This window comes from Sus scrofa, chromosome 2, assembly GCF_000003025.6.
Source record: "Sus scrofa isolate TJ Tabasco breed Duroc chromosome 2, Sscrofa11.1, whole genome shotgun sequence".
Lineage (NCBI taxonomy): Eukaryota > Metazoa > Chordata > Mammalia > Artiodactyla > Suidae > Sus > Sus scrofa.
In genome coordinates, this window is record NC_010444.4 from 140,144,895 (window position 1) to 140,161,657 (window position 16,763).

At 39.2% G+C, this 16,763-nt stretch overlaps 1 protein-coding gene across 4 annotated transcripts in view; it reads right to left on the minus strand.

Moving 5' to 3' along the window:
* NME5 (NME/NM23 family member 5) overlaps window positions 1-16,763 on the minus strand; it is a 35,785-nt gene that overhangs the window by 12,024 nt on the left and 6,998 nt on the right. For 2 of the 4 annotated variants that reach the window (XM_013995158.2, XM_003354289.4), the window contains 3 exons: window positions 14,197-14,402; window positions 13,446-13,546; window positions 2,371-2,489 (listed from right to left, as the gene is read on the minus strand). In XM_013995158.2, coding sequence (XP_013850612.1) covers window positions 2,371-2,489; window positions 13,446-13,546; window positions 14,197-14,402 — 426 coding nt within the window. The remainder of the gene's footprint in view (window positions 1-2,370; window positions 2,490-13,445; window positions 13,547-14,196; window positions 14,403-16,763) is intronic. The other 2 variants (XM_021084836.1, XM_021084837.1) reach the window with 2 other exon arrangements.

The window sequence follows — 16,763 nt, forward strand, 5'->3', positions numbered from 1 at the left end:
TTAAGGATCTGGCATTGTCACAGCTATGGCTCAAGTCACTGCTGTAGTGTGGGTTTAATCCCTACCTTGGCCTGGGAACTTGGGCATGCCATGGGCACAGACCAAAAAAAAAAAAAAAAGTGTATGTGTGTGTAGCAGTATTTATGGGATGTGTTTATATACAGTCATATAAAAAATACAACCTGAAGAAAGAAAAAAAAAAAAAAACACAAGACTGGATTAGCTTCATTGGAGACACAGGCTTTAAAAAACCAAACAAACCAGGAGTTCCCTCTGTGGCACAGTGGGTTGAGAACCTGACTGCAGCAGTTCGGGCTGCTGCAGAGTCAGGGTTCAATCCTTGTCCCAGAGTAGTGGGTTAAAGGATCTCGTGTTGCCTCAGGGTGCAGCACAGGTCGAAGCTATGGCTCAGATTCAATCTCTGGCCTTGGAACTTCATACACAGTGGATGTGGCCGTTAAAAAACAAAACAAAAAACAGTAACAGCAGCAGATAATGTATAAGGACTTAATGCACAGGCACTTTGACTAAGAATTTCACATGCATTTATACTTTTAATCACAATGTCTCTGCTAGGTAGGTATATACTCATAAATATATCTACATCTTACTGATAAGAATAAAGAGACTTAGAGAAAAGTTAGGTGTCTGGAGTCAGAATTGAATCCAGGCAAGATGACTTAAATGGAATGAGGGCTATTTCTTTTTCTTCTTTACATTTTTCAGTAGTTTCAGGTTTTTCACTAAATAAAAATATATTATTTTCACAATGAGAGAGTGTTATTAAAGAAATCTGTCAATATTTTTATTTTTGGTAAAAGTGATAATGTTAGTGGGAAAGATTAAATCTTTTGTCTTCAAAGGGGATTCCCTTCCACAATGCTAACAAAGGCTAGAGACACTGTTTTGGTAGGGCTGGTACTAAAATAACCTTCCCTGACTACATATGAGGCTCTTCAAATAGGTGAAAGCATATGTCAAGAGGGATCCAGGCTGACATTTGGCCTTGGACAATCATTCTAGGTCCCCATACACAACGATTCTTCCACCTGAATGAGCACCATTGAGGCATCTAGGGATGTGAATGTGTTTTCTAGTTTAAAAAATATTAAACATGATTCAAGTATATATGGAATTTTATCATTTGATTATATAAATTATACACAAAAACAATGTTCAGCAATTACAGGATGCAGTGATTGAAAATGCACTTAGGAAGAATGTTTTGTTTTGTTTCTTTTTTGGTCACCCCATGGCATATGGAGTTCCTGGGCTAAGGATCAGATCCAAGCCATAGCTGCGACCTAAGGCACAGCTGTGGCAATGCCAGATGCTTAACCCAGTATGCCAGGCTGGGGACTGTGGGGACTGAACATACCTTCCAGTGCTCCCAAGACTCTACCAATCCCATTGCACCACAGCAGGAACTCCAGGAAGAATGTTTTTTAAGAGTTAAAACAGCAAGAAGGGAGTGGGACGGACTGGGAGTTTGGGGTTAGTAGATGCAAACTACTGCATTTAAAGTGGATAAGCAATGAGATCCTGCTGTATAGCACAGGGAAATATATCTAATCACTTGTGATGGAACTTGATGGAGGATAATGTGAGAAAGAGAATGCAGGAGTTCCCATCGTGGAGCAGCAGAAACGAATTCAACTAGGAACCGTGAGGTAGCAGGTTCAGTCCCTGGCCTTGCCCAGTGGGTTAAGGATTCGGCATTGCCGTGAGCTGTGATGTAGGTTAAGATGCGGCTCCGATCTGGCATTGCTGTGGCTGTGGCGGAGGCCAGCAGCTATAGCTCCGATGAGACCCCTAGCATGGGAACCTCCATATGCTGAGGGTGCAGGCCTAAAAAGACAAAAAGCCAAAAAAAAAATAAAGAGAATGCATACATAGGTATAACTGGGTTACTTTGCTGTACAGCAGAAACTGACAGAACATTGTAAATCAACTATAGTTTAAAAATTAAAAAAAAAAAATCAAGAAAATAAGTACAGTTAATCCTTGAGCAAGATAGGTTTGAACTGCAGGGGTCTACTTACATGCGGATGTTTTTCAATAGTAAATACTGCAGTACTACACAATCTACAAATGGCTGAACCCAGGATGAAGAATTGCACATACAGGAGAACAGATGTTGCAAGGACCTACTGTAAATTACATGTCAGATTTTTGACTGTGCAGAGGGTCAGTGCCCCTAGCCCTGACTTTTACTCGAGGCTCAACTGTAATAAAAAATTATACTTAAGGAAGTATCTAAAATGTACATAAAATAGTTTAAGTGACTCTCAATATGTTTCCAAGAATACAACACTTTAATTATGAAAATTATAGACAATATTCTTCAGTATGAATAAAAAGATTTCTTACTAAAGGATCTGCTGGTTTTTGCTTACAAAGCTCTGTAAGTCCTTCAAGCAGAGTTGGTATTACGTACAAATTTAAATAGTCCTTTGCAGCTTGTCCAACTGGAATGGGCTCAGTGATCACTGCAAATACAAATGCATTCCCATTAAGCCAACATAAATGATGGCATATTATGCAGTCATTAAAAAGGACACCTTTAAAGAAATTTTAGTAGCATGAGAAATACTTAGTTTTTCTTTCTTAAGGAAATAGAACTAGACACAGTTTAATAGCTTGTTCAAAAACATACAAACAGGAGTTCCCGCTGTGGCGCAGTGGTTAACAAATCCGACTAGGAACCATGAGGTTGCAGGTTCGATCCCTGGCCTTGCTCAGTGGGTTGAGGATCTGGCGTTGCTGTGAGCTGTGGTGTGGGTTGAGATGTGGTTTGGATCCCTCGTTGCTGTGGCTGTGGCATAGGCCGGAGGCTGCAGCTCCAATTGGACCCCTAGCCTGGGAATCTCCATATGCTGTGGGAAGTGGCCCTAGAAAAAGGCAAAAACAAAACAAAACAAAAACCATAAAAAACACACTCGTAAGATTGGCAAAATGCATCAAAATGCTAATGGTGCTCCTACATAGGATTTTGATTATGTTTTCAACAATATCCATTTCTGCATTTCCATGGTTTTTTTTTTTACAGTAAACATTACAACAGAAATGTTATAAAAATATGAATTATGTTAAAATCTCGGAGATTAATTCCTTACAAAAACCCATCAACAAATTTGGTAGGCACTTTTCAAAATGGTACAGGCTCAACAGTGAATAATAGGTGGTTCTTGCTCTTATAGTCTATAGTTAGACTACTGAATACACACATAAAACATATTTCAATTATATAGTATGCATTAATATTCCTGCTCTTGGAGTTCCCCTCGTGGCGCAGTGGTTAACAAATCTGACTAGGAACCATGAGGTTGCAGGTTTGATCCCTGGCCTTGCTCAATGGGTTAAGGATCTGGCGTTGCAGTGAGCTGTGGTGTAGGTTGCAGATGCGGCTCGGATCCCTCATTGCTGTGGCCCTGGCGTAGGCTGGTGGCTACAGTCTGATTAAACCCCTAGCCTGGGAACCTCCATATGCCGAGGGAGCAGCCCTAGAAAAGGCGAAAAGACAAAAAAAAAAAAAAAAAAAAAAAAAAAATCCTGCTCTTATTTTTCAGGTTTTAAAATAAACTATGTAAGTTTTAGGAAACTTTAGTCTTTTTAGTATTGTTTGAATACCATGTAGGTGAATAAGACTTGGAGTACAAAAAAAATGCATATTTCTACTAGAAAGAATTGTATAAATCTTTATAGGTCTTTCAAGGTTGATGTCCAGCAGTATGCTACTTTTGATAAAGATGAGAAAGTAAGGCTACTAATCTCATATGTTCAGATTTAAATCCTCATTGGAAAAACTGGCCCAAGGGAAAGGAGGGCAGGAGGATAGGTTTCTATATAACTGCATGTGTATGTGTATAGGATCAGTCTCAGTGAGACAAAGACTACCAGTGGGAATCATCTGCCAGGATGCCAGGAAAAGTTGGCAGAAGTCTTACAGGTCTTAGGTAAGAGGTTCATTTCCTATTAGTCTCATTATAGTACTTTTCATTACACTAATCACTGTAATAATTTTATTTTGATTATATAAACATTTCTGTCATTTGTCTCTTCTGCTCTGTAAGTTCCATGTTTTTTTAAAAATTTTTATTTTTTTGGAGGGAGTTCCCATCATGGCTCAGTGGTTAACGAATCCGACTAGGAACCATGAGGTTGCGGGTTCGGTCCCTGCCCTCGCTCAGTGGGTTAAGGATCCAGCATTGCCGTGAGCTGTGGTGTAGGTTGCAGATGTGACTCGGATCCCGTGTTGCTGTGGCCTTGGCGTAGGCCAGCAGCTACAGCTCTGATTAGACCCCTAGCCCGGGAACCTCCATATGCCGCAGGAGCAGCCCAAGAAATGGCAAAAAAAAAGACCAAAAAAAACCCAATTTTTTTTTTTTTTAATTTTTTTGCTTTTTATGGCCACACTCACAGCATATCGAAGTTCCCAGGCTAAGGGTCCAATCACAGTTACAGCCACAGTAACATGGGATCCGAGCCATGTCTGTGACCTACACCACAGCTCACAGCAACGCCGGATCCTTAAACCACCGAGCGAGGCCAGGAATCGAACCTGCATCATCATGGATACTAGACAGATTTGTTTCTGCCGCACCACAATGGGAACTCCTCTGTACATTCCATATTAAAACCGTATTTGTCATTGTTCAATCTTCTCAGATCCTTTATAGCATTTTAAAAATGAAAATCCGGGAGTTCCTGTTGTGCTGCAGTGGAAACGAATCTGACTAGGAACCATGAGGTTGTGGGTTCAATCCCTGGTCTCTTTCAGTGGGTTAAGGATCCAGTGTTGCTCTGAGCTGTGGTGTAGGTCACAGACACGGCTTGGATCTGGCGTTGCTGTGGCTGTGGCGTAGGCTGGTGGCTGTAGCTCTGATTAGACCCCTAGCCTGGGAACCTCCATATGCTGCCGGTGCAGCCCTAAAAAAAGAAAAAAAAAAAAAAAAAAAAAAAAAAGAAAAAAAGAAAATCCCATTAGGTCACTCCCATCCTTAAAATGCTTTATCAATTCCTCATTGCCCTTCTAGTCAAGACAAAATCCCACACAATTGCCCAGAGATTATACTATGTGCTGTCTATTTACCTCTCCAGACTTAGTTTCTCATTCAAATCTTTCAGTTTACAGGATACGCTACGACTATGCACTTGCGCTTCCTTCTGCTAGAATGCTCTTCCCTTTCTCAGGTTAACCACGACTTAATTCTTGGTTCTTAGCTACAATGTCACTTCCTCAGTCAGGGCTATCTTATAGTCTCTCAAGATACCTTCTTTTTTTTTTTAAATCCAGTTACCTTAAAAATTTTTTGTTATAGTTGATTTATAATGTTCTGTCAATTTCTGCTGTACAGCAAAGTGACCCATTTATCCATTTATATACATTCCTTTTTTTCACATTATCCTCCATCATGTTCCATCACAAGTGATTAGATCTAGTTGCCTGTGGTGTATTGCAGGGTCTCATTGCTTTTCCACTCCAAAGCAAACTCCCAACCCATTGCACTATCCCCTCCACCCCCTGGCAACCATAAGTCTGTTCTCCAGTTCCATAAGTTTCTTTTCTATAGATAGGTTCATTTGTGCCATATATTAGATTCCAGATATAAGTGATATCGTATGGTATTTTTCTTTCTCTTTCTGACTTAACTTCACTTAGTATGAGAGTCTCTAGTTCCATTCATGTTGCTGCAAATGGCATTATTTTGTTCTTTTTAATGGCTGAGTAGTATTTCATTGTGTATATGTACCACATCTTTTTAATCCATTCATCTGTTGTTGGACACTTGGTTTGTTTCCATGTCTTGGCTATTGTGAATAGTGCTGCAATGACCATAGGGGTGCATGTACTTTTTCAATGAAAGTTTTGTCTGGATATATGCCCAAGAGTGGAATTGCTGGATCATATGGTAGTTCTATATTTAATTTTCTGAGGCACCTCCATACTGTTTTCCATAGTGGTTGTACAGTTTACATTCCCACCAACAGTGAAGGCAGGACCCTTTTCTCCACACCTTCTCTAGCATTTGCTATTTGTAGATTTACTAATGATAACCATTCTGACCAGTGTGAGACGGGACTTCATTGTAGTTTTGATTCGCATTTCTCTAAGAATCAGTGATGTTGAGCATTTTTTCATGTGCCTGTTGGCCATCCATATGTCTTCTTTGGAGAAATGTCTATTTAGGTCTTCTGCCCATTTTTCACTGGATTGTTTGGGGTTTTTTTGCTGTTGAGTTGTGTAAGTTGTTTGTGTATTTTGGAGATTAAGCCCTTGTCAGTTGCATCATTTGAAACTACTTTCTCCCATTCTGTAGGTTGTCTTTCTGCTTTTTTTTGTGGTTTCCTCTGGCGTGCAAAAGCTTTTAAGTTTGATTAGGTCCCATTGGTACATTATTGTTTTTATTTCTATTGCTTTGGGAGACTGATTTAAGAAAACATTTGTACAGCTGATGTCAGACAATGTTTTGTCCATGTTCTCTTCTAGAAGTTGGGTGGTGTCTTATGTTTAATTAAGTCTTTAAGCTATTTTGAGTTTATTTTTGCGCATTGTGGTAAGAGTGTGTTCTAGTTACAGTGATTTACATGCAACTGTCCAGTTTTCCCAGTACCTCTTGCTGAAGAGACTGTCTTTTCTCCATTTTATATTCTTGCCTCCTTTGTCAAAAGATCAATCGACCATAGGTGTCTGGGTTTATTTCTGGGTTCTCTATTCTGTTTCATTGGTCTGTGAGTCTGTTTTTGTACCAGTATCACAGTGCTTGATGCCTGTAGCTTTGTAATATTGTCTGAAGTCTGGGAGAGTTATGCCCCCTGCTTGGTTTTTGTTCCTCAGGATTGCTTTGGCAATTCTGGGTCTTTTATGGTTCCATGTAAACTTTTGGGCAATTCTAGTTCTGTGAAAAATGTCATGGGTAATTTGATAGAAATTTCATTCAATCTACAGATTGCTTTGGGTAGTATGGTCATTTTAACAATATTAATTCTTCCAATCCAGGAGCATGGAGTATCTTTCCATTTCTTTGAATCCTCTTTAATTTCCTTGATTAAATGTTTTATAGTTCTCTGCATATAAGTCTTTCATCTCCTTGGTTAGGTTTAATCCTAGGTATTTCATTTTTAGGAGGGAAATTTTAAAAGGTATTGTATTTTTACATTCCTTTTCGAATATTTCATTGTTAGTTTATGGAAATACAACCGATGAATGTTAATCTTATATCCTGCTACTTTGCTGAATTCGTTGATCACTTCAAGTAGTTTTCATGTGGAGTCCTATCATGTCATCTGCACAGAGTGACAATTTTACATCTTCGCTTCCAATTTGGATACTTTTTTTTTTGGTCTGATTGCTGAGTCTAGGATTTCCGATGCTATGTTGAATAAAAGTAGTGAAAAGTGATCTTGTTCCAGATTTTAGCAGGAAGGCTTTCAGCTTATCTCCATTGAGTACTACATTGGCTGTGAGTTTGTCATAAATGTCTATTATGTTAAGGTATGTTTCCTCCTTTACTTTTTGTTAACTAAAGAAGTTTCATTGAGATATAATTCATACCTCAATAAACTTATCATAAAATCCACCCACTGAAGTATACAATTGAATTTTAATAAATGTAATTTTGTAATCATCACAATCTAGTTTTAGAAAATTTCTATCACCCAAAAAGTGTTTCCTTATACTAATTTGTAATTCCCCACTACCACTACTACTCCCAGCCCTTGCCAACCACTGAGCTTCTGTTTCCAAAAATTTGTCTTTTCTGGACATTTCAGATAAATGGATCTTATAATGTGTGGTCTTTCCTTTATGTGCCTGTGTTCTTCTAGTTTGCATAACTTTTTTTTTTTTTTTTTTTTTAAAGGGATGCACCAGCAGCATATGGAAGTTCCCAGGCTAGGGGGTGAATCAGAACTACAGCTGCCAGCCTATGCCACAGCCACAGCCACATGGCATCCGAGCTGCATCTTTGACCTACATACACCACAGCTCACAGCAACACCAGATCCTCAACCCACTGAGTGAGGCCAGGAATTGAACCCATATCCTCATGGATACTAGTTGGATTTATTTCTACTCTGCCACAATGGGAACTCCCTTAGCATAATGTTTTGAGATTCATCCATGTTGTAGCATGTATTAGCAGTTTGCTCTTTGTAATTACTGAGTAGTATTCTACTGTATGGCTAAATGGCTATATTAAATTTTATTTATCCAGTGGTGAACAGCTGGATTGTTTCCAGTTTGGGGCTATATTAAATAATGCTGCAATGAATATTCACATGCATCTTTAAGTACATTTATGGCTTCATTTCTCTTGGGTGTGTAGATTCTGCTAGAAGTGGAACTGCTAGTAGATTTACATGTTACATATATGTTTTAACATCTTAAAATATCATCAGGAGATCCCTGGGGGCTCCGCAGATTAAGGAACCAGTGTTGTCACTGCTATGGCCTGGGAACTTCTGCATGCTATGGGCATGGCTGTACCATCTTACAATAAGGTATGAGGATTTTAGTATCTCTACATCCTTGCCATTGATTACAGCCCTTCTAGTGGGTAAACAGTTTGAACAGTTTAGATTTGCATTACCCCAGCGATTAATCATGTTGAGCACTTTTTCATGTGCTTATTAGCCACTGATCTTCTTTTACAAAATGCCTAATCAAATTTTTGCCTGGTTTTAAATTCGGTTGTTTGTCTTATTATAGAATTGTAAAAGTTCTTTATATATTCTGGATACACGTCTTTTTCTAATATATGATTTGCAGGTATTTTCTCCCAGTCTATAGTTTATCTTTTCATACTTTTTTTTTTCTTTTTAGGGCTGCACCAACAACATATGGAAGTTCCCAGGCTAGGGGTTGAAGTGGAGCTACAGCTGCCAGCCTACACCACAGTCACAGCAATGTAAGATCTAAGCCATGACTGTGACCTAAACCATAGCTCATGGCAATGCCAGATCCTTAACCCACTGAGCGAGGTCAGGCATCAAACCTGCATTCTCATGCACCCTGGTCGGGCTCATTACTGCTGAGCCACGAGGGAACTCCTCTTTTCATACCCTTAATGATGACTTTTGAAGAAAAACTTTTGACATAGCCCAATTTATTCATATTTTCTTTTATAGATTGTACTTTTCTTTTTGTCTTTTTGCATTTTCTTGAGCCACTCCTGCAGCATATGGAGGTTCCCAGGCTAGGGGTCGAATCGGAGCTGTAGCCGCCGGCCTACGCCAGAGCCAAAGCAACGCGGGATCCGAGCTGCGTCTGCAACCTACACCACAGCTCACAGCAACGCCGGATCCTTAACCTACTGAGCAAGGCCAGGGATCCAACCTGCAACCTCATGGCTCCCAGTCGGATTCATTAACCACTGCGCCATGACGGGAACTCCTATAGATTGTACTTTTGATGTCATATGAAAGAACTCTTTGTCCAATGCAAGGTACTGAAGACTTTCTATATTTTCTTCTAGATATTTTTAGCTCTTATGTTTAGGTTTATAATCCATGTTGAGTTAAATGTTGTGTATAGTGTGAACCAAGAGTCTAAGGTGCTCTGTTTTTGCATGTGGATATTCAGTTGTCTCTGCACCATTTGTTGAAAAGACCACCTTCTCCCCATCAACAGTCTAGGCACTTTTGTCAAAAATCAATTGGCTGCAAATGTAAGAATTTATTTCTAAATCTTTGTGTTTATCCTTATGTCAGTACCATATTGCCTTATTTATTGTGGTTTCACAACAGGTTTTGAAATCAAGTTGTGGAAGTTCTCTGACTTTTTTCTATGTTTTCAAAATTGTTTTAGCTCTTCTAGATCCTTTGCAATTCCACATAAATTTTAGAATCAGCTGTCAATTTCTACATGAAAGCATGCATGGACTTTTTTTAGGGGTTGCATTAAATTTATTGATCAATTTGGAGAGAAGTGTCATCTTAACAATATTAACCCTTCTGATCCAGGAATGCGGTATGTTTACTTATTTAGATATTGTTTCATATCTCTCAGCAACATTTTGTGCTTCTCAGTACACAAGAACTGCACTTCTTTTGTTAAAACTATTCCTAAATATGCTGTTTTTGATGGTATGGTGAATAAAATTGTTTCCTTAACCTAAAACTGTTGCTGATTGTTTTTGGTTTTTTGGCCTCACTCTTGGCTTATGGGAATTCCTGGCCAGGGACTGAATCTGAGGCGCAGTTGCAACCTACACCACAGCTGCAGCAATATCGAATCCTTAACCTACTGTGTCAGGCTAGGGATCCAACCTGCGCTGCCGCAGAGACAACACTAGATCCTTAATGGGCTATGCCACAGAGAACTCAACTTAATTTTTGGATTATTTCTATCTTGTCTATTTTTGTCAGCCATTTATTATTTGTTTCTAGCAACTAAGGCTGAATGAATTGAGAACCTAAAGAGTGTTTTCATGTTTCTTATATAAACTTTCACTGCACTTTTTAAAGCTTTTTCATGACATAATTTATACACTGCATTTATATTTATTTTTATACCTTTACAGACTTTTAAAATATGATCATCTTGAGAGAGCATGAATATCTTATTCATTTTTGTATTTCTGGCATGTGGTAGGTAACTCAATACATTTGTTGAATGAATAGAACATAGCAAAGCTTTGAATCAGCCATCCCTATTAAAAGGGAAGGAAAGAACACTAGCTTTTTCAAGGATTATAAGTATGTCTTTGATTATCTTTTTTTTTTTTTTGTCTTTTTTGTCTTTTTGTCTTTTGTTGTTGTTGTTGTTGCTATTTCCTGGGCCGCTCCGGCGGCATATGGAGGTTCCCAGGCTAGGGGTTGAATCGGAGCTGTAGCCACCGGCCTACGCCAGAGCCACTGCAACGCAGGATCCGAGCCGCGTCTGCAACCTACACCACAGCTCACGGCAACGCCGGATCGTTAACCCACTGAGCAAGGGCAGGGACCGAACCCGCAACCTCATGGTTCCTAGTCGGATTCGTTAACCACTGCGCCACGACGGGAACTCCTGTCTTTGATTATCTTAATAACTTGCTTTAGCAAATCATCATATAGGGTTTTGCATGTAGTTCTTGACTGACTGCTAAGCCAGAAAGCTCATATCACAAACTTTGAGAACTTACTTCGAAGTCTATATTCCCACAGCAAAAGATCTGCAATCAGAGTTCCCGTCGTGGCTCAGTGGTTAATGAATCCGACTAGGAACCATGAGGTTTCGGGTTTGATCCCTAGCCTTGCTCAGTGGGTTAAGGATCCAGCATTGCCATGAGCTGTGGTGTAGGTCGCAGAGGCGGCTCGGATCTTGAGTTGCTGTAGCTCTGGCGCAGGTCAGCGGCTATAGCTCCAATTAGACCCCTAGCCTGGGAACCTCCATAGGCCACGGAAGTGGCCATAGAAAAGGCAAAAAGACACAAAGACACACACACACACACACACACACACACACACACACAAGATCTGCAATCATTTTTTATCCTACAACTGCTGCTTCTCAAATAGCTACCTAGAGGATTAATTAATAGGTAAAATCAAAGGCAATCTAAAATAACTGTTTAGGGATATAACCCTATGAGCAAGAAGAGCTTCCAAATGTATCTTCTACTTAAAAGTGAGTTTGAACGTTATTTTAGTTAAAAGCTAAAGAGGAGAAGTCTAAATTCACCAGTAGGACTAAATCTAAAAATCTACCACATTAAAAAGACATCTCAGATTTCCCATCATGGCGCAGCGGAAACAAATCTGGCTAGGAACCATGAGGTGTCGGTTCGATCCCTGGCCTCGCTCAGTGGGTTAAGGATCTGGCATTGCCATGAGCTGTGATGTGGGTTGCAGATGCGGCTTGGATCTAGTGTTGCTGTGGCTGTGCCTGGGGCCAGCAGCAACAGCTCCAATTAGACCCCTAGCCTGGGAACCTCCATATGCTGTGGGTGTGGCCCTAAAAAGACAAAAAAAAGACAAAATAAATTAAATATTATAAAAAAAAAAATCTCAAGTTTAAGATGTGGTTCAATATAAATGGAAACAGGAGAAGTAGAAGCAAGGGTTATAAATGAAGTAAGACTGACCTAAATCAACTATACTTCAATTTTTAAAAAAAGACTGATCAAATATCATTGAAGCTGAGTGATGGGCTCATTAGGGATTTATTATTCTATTCTGTCTACTTTTGTGTAAATATTCCACAATAAACATTTGCAAAGAAAATTATATCTTAGTGGAATGTATAAGACAGAAATTAGATCAATAAGAATAAAGTATATAGTAGGCAAATCCTTTTGCGTACAAATTTTTTTTATGGCTGTGCCTGCGACATGCAGAACTTCCTAGGCCAGGGATCGAACCCACACCACAGCACTGACAATGCAGAATCTTTAACTGTGAGGCCACCAAGGAACATCTACAAAAAAATCTTTAAAAGAGTTTTTGTTTGTTCAAAAATCAGTACTTTTAAATAGCCAAGATAATTTTCAGTTTTTTGTTTTTTTGTTTTTGTTTTTGTTTTTTTTGTCTTTTGTCTTTTTTGTTGTTGTTGTTGCTATTTCTTGGGCCGCTCCCGCGGCATATGGAGGTTCCCAGGCTAGGGGTTGAATCGGAGCTGTAGCCACCGGCCTACGCCAGAGCCACAGCAACGCGGGATCCGAGCCGCGTCTGCGACCTACACCACAGCTCACGGCAACGCCGGATCGTTAACCCACTGAGCAAGGGCAGGGACAGAACCCACAACCTCATGGTTCCTAGTCGGATTCGTTAACCACTGCGCCACGACGGGAACTCCAATTTTCAGTTTTCTTTGAATAAATCTTTACCAGAAAATACTGCGGCAGAGATCTAAATTACTAAGAGGGAAAAAAATGCAAAAAAATTCAAAGTTGCCCAACACTTTGAATTTTTCTCTTTATAATAAAAAAAATCACCAAATTCTTTCTGCTCTAACAATATTATTCAAAACAAACTGAAAACCTCATTACGATACCCACTTCTAAAAGGTTAACAGCTTCCATAACAGGATGGAAACAAAAAAGGGGCCTAAGAACTACTAATTTCATAAATGCATGAGTCTTGTTAAACAGCAAACTGTTAAAGAAAATGGCAAGTCAACCAAAATTTCCAAAGAAGATTCTTTTCATGTGTAAAAAACTTGGCTAATACATTTAGGGATAACTAAAAGGAATTACAATACAGAAGAAAAACCCCAGATATGTTCAGTCCAAGAGAAAAGAAAAGAAAAAAAGTTAACCCTTCTCAAAAGATTCTAGAGGACACAATTTAGTTCTGAGAAAAATGCTGAGTTCTCTATTCTTGGCTTAAGCTGTTAAGTAATTACAACTTGAAAACATGACAATATATTGGAGAAAAATCCTGTTATCTTCCCTCCCAGCTATGTCTCCAAAATAAAAGAAAAAGTAAACCATAGGTAGATGCAATGAACTAATTATGTAACTCACCTGCCGGAAACATAAATCGAATTTCTCTTTCTGCTGCAGCAAAATCATTACTCCCATGAAGTGCATTCCTTAGCTCGTCTGTGCCATAAATTGCCCTTAGACTAAAAGCAAGTTAAGAGATGATGACCATTTAATCTGCTGTTTTTTCCTTACTTGTTATATTAGGAATTTTACAAAAGCATCACCACTTCTCACATAAGGGGTTTTAATCTATTTTGAATTTAAACATAAATCTATCTAGACGAGGGTCAAATATATTTAAATCTACAGGAGAAATATACTTGGAAGAATAGTTCTCTAGGTGAAAAAGAGGTATTGTTTTGTGAGAAGTGAATTAAAAAGCAATATATTTTCAAAAGTGCAAGAACTCAGTGTCCTCTGGTTTTGAGACATTAATGATAATGCTGAAAATCTGAGTTTTCTAGTCCTATATTACCAATATTCTATAAAACATTATACCAGTTTTCCATGAAAAATCCTACACCAGTAGCAGTTTAATTTAAGGATGAGAAGGCTAGTCAACCATACATCAAACATTCTTTGAGATCTTTTCTAGTATTTGATGTTAAACATTTAAGTAGTTAAAACACAAAATGGACTACTACCCCCACTTATTCCACCCCCACCCCCCCAACACACACAAAAACCCAGGTTATTTAGGAAAACTTTCAAATAAAATTCCAACGAAATCAAATTTTTTTTTTTTTTCATTTTCATAGTTGGATCCCATTTCTCCCTCTAGGAAAGTTACCTGTCTGGGTGTGTCTCCTTAGCTATTAAGCTATTACTTGGTCCCAAAAGTTCTTTCCAGTAAGAGATGGCTTTATGTCTAGCTAATACCATGGCAACAAGTGGTCCAGAACTCATGTAGGCTGTTAAATTGGGGAAAAACATTTTCCCATACTGTTCTACATAAAAGTTACTACAGTGCTCAGGGCTGAGATGAAGTTTTCTTCTCTATAAGAGAAAAAAAGGCAAAGCATTTAAAATGATATTTCAATAGTACCTAAGTCATTAATAACTTGAAATTAGTACTAATCTGATTACAAATTTGAGATTTGTTTTTGTATCACAAACAAAGGGCAATACAAAAAGTTAAATGTAGAATATAATAGGAATTAACTTAACCTACTTAAGAAAAACTACTTCTGTTTGGTAGCCTCCTCAATATATGGTTTGTTAATGACAAATTCATCATATATCCTTCTTAAAGTAAAAGCACATCAATCATCAATATGGATATATTAAAGTAACAAAATTGTTCTTTAGAATATTCCAAATTTGGAGTTCCCATTGTTGCTCAGCGGAAAGGAATCCAACAAATCCAATGAATCGATATCCATGAGGATGCCGATTCAATTCCTGGCCTTGCTCCGTGGACTAAGGATCTCGAGTTGCCGTGAGCTGTGATGTAGGTCGCAGACACAGTTCGGAGCCCGAATTGCTGTGGCTGTGGTTTCGGTTGGGAGCTATAGCTCTTATTTGACCCCTAGCCTGGGAACTTCCATATGTCATGGGTGTGGCTCTAAAAAGACAAAAAAAAAAAAAGAATACTCCAAATTCACCTTTCCCTATCTACCTGTGATATTCTATTCATTGTGAAAATTTTCTACATTATTTTAGGGAGCAGGTATCATTATGGTACTTATATGTAGTATGAAGTATAATGATGCAGTAAAATTTTTCACTCGAACATGAAAGTTGTATATTCTTTATTATGTTTTGCCATACATACGTTGATTCACTGATTTTAAGAATAGTTGGCATTTAAGTTTCTTAATTTGAAAGAATATAAAATGTTTGAAGAAAATGTTAATTTGCTTCACAAATGAGAGTATATGAATGAATCATTAAACTTTAAAAAAAACCCAAAAAAGAAAAAAAAAACCCCAAAAAACAAAAAAAGGAGTTCCTGTCATGGCACAGCAGAAACGAATCCGACCAGGAACCATGATGTTGTGGGTTCAATCCCTGGCCTTGCTCAGTGTGTTAAGGATCCAGCAATACTGTGAGCTGTGGTGTAGGTCGCAGGTATGGCTGGGATCTGGCGTTGCTGGGGTTGTGGCGTAGGCTGGTGGCAACAGCTCTGAATGGATCCCTAGCCTGAGAACCTCCATATGCCTCGGGTGCGGCCCTAAAAAGACAAAAAAAGATAAAAACAAATAAAAAACATAAAAAATCACAGAAGCTGAGTCAGTCCTTCTTCCAGTTAGAAAGCATCATGCTTTCCCTAAAAGTGCTTTTTTTTTTTTTTTTTTTTTCGTCTTTTTGCCTTTTCTAGGGCCACTCCTGTGGCATATGGAGGTTCCTAGGCTAGGGGTCCAATCGGAGCTGTAGCCGCCGGCCTACGCCAGAGCCACAGCAACGCGGGATCCAAGTCGCGTCTGCAACCTACACCACACCTCATGGCAACACCGGATCCTTAACCCACTGAGCAAGGCCAGGGACTGACCCTGCAACCTCATGGTTCCTAGTTGGATAGTTAACCACTGAGCCACGACAGGAACTCCAAAAGTGCATTTAAAAAAAAAATCACTTCATTACTACTGGTTTTCAGGGCCACTAAAGGAGGATCATGAGGTAAAAGGCTCAAATGTAATAGAGGGACTTAAAGTAGACATCAAGGAAGACTTTTGGCTGGAGCAAGAATGATGAGACACAGAGATAAGTTACTAGGTGAAAGCGAAAATCCTCCGAGATTAAAGCTGATATCCATCTTTCTAAAATGGGATACATTTTCCTGAGAGTTCAGTGTGAATTTTACAAAGTGATTAAACTCTTTAAGTCCTTTCCAAAACTATCATGTGCACTCAGGTTTCAAAAGCTTAATAAAATTGCTTGGTTGGGGAGTTCCTGCAGTTGTGCACTGGGTTAAGATCTGCATTGTCTCGGAGTTCCTGTCATGGCTCGGTGGTAACAAACCTGACTAGTACCCATGAGGACTCAGGTTTGATCCCTGGCCTTGCTCAGTGGGTTAAAGATCCCACATTGCTGTGGCTGCAGTGCAGCCTGGCAGCTACAGCTCTGATTAGACCCCTAGCCTGGGAACTTCCACATGCTGTGGGTGGTGCCCTAAAAAGACAAGAAAAAAACAAAGATCTGGCATTCTCTGTGGCAGCGTGACTTCAATCCCTGGCCCAGCAGAATGGGTTAGTATTCAGCACTGTTGCAGCTGTGGTGTAAACTGCAGCTGCAGATACGAGTCAGTCCCTGGCTGGGGAACATGCTGTGGGTGCAGCCAAAAGGAAAAAAAAAAAAAAAAAAAAAGAACTGTGTGGTTCGTAGTGAGGAATCTTGCCCAGGGCAAGAAGCTCAGAA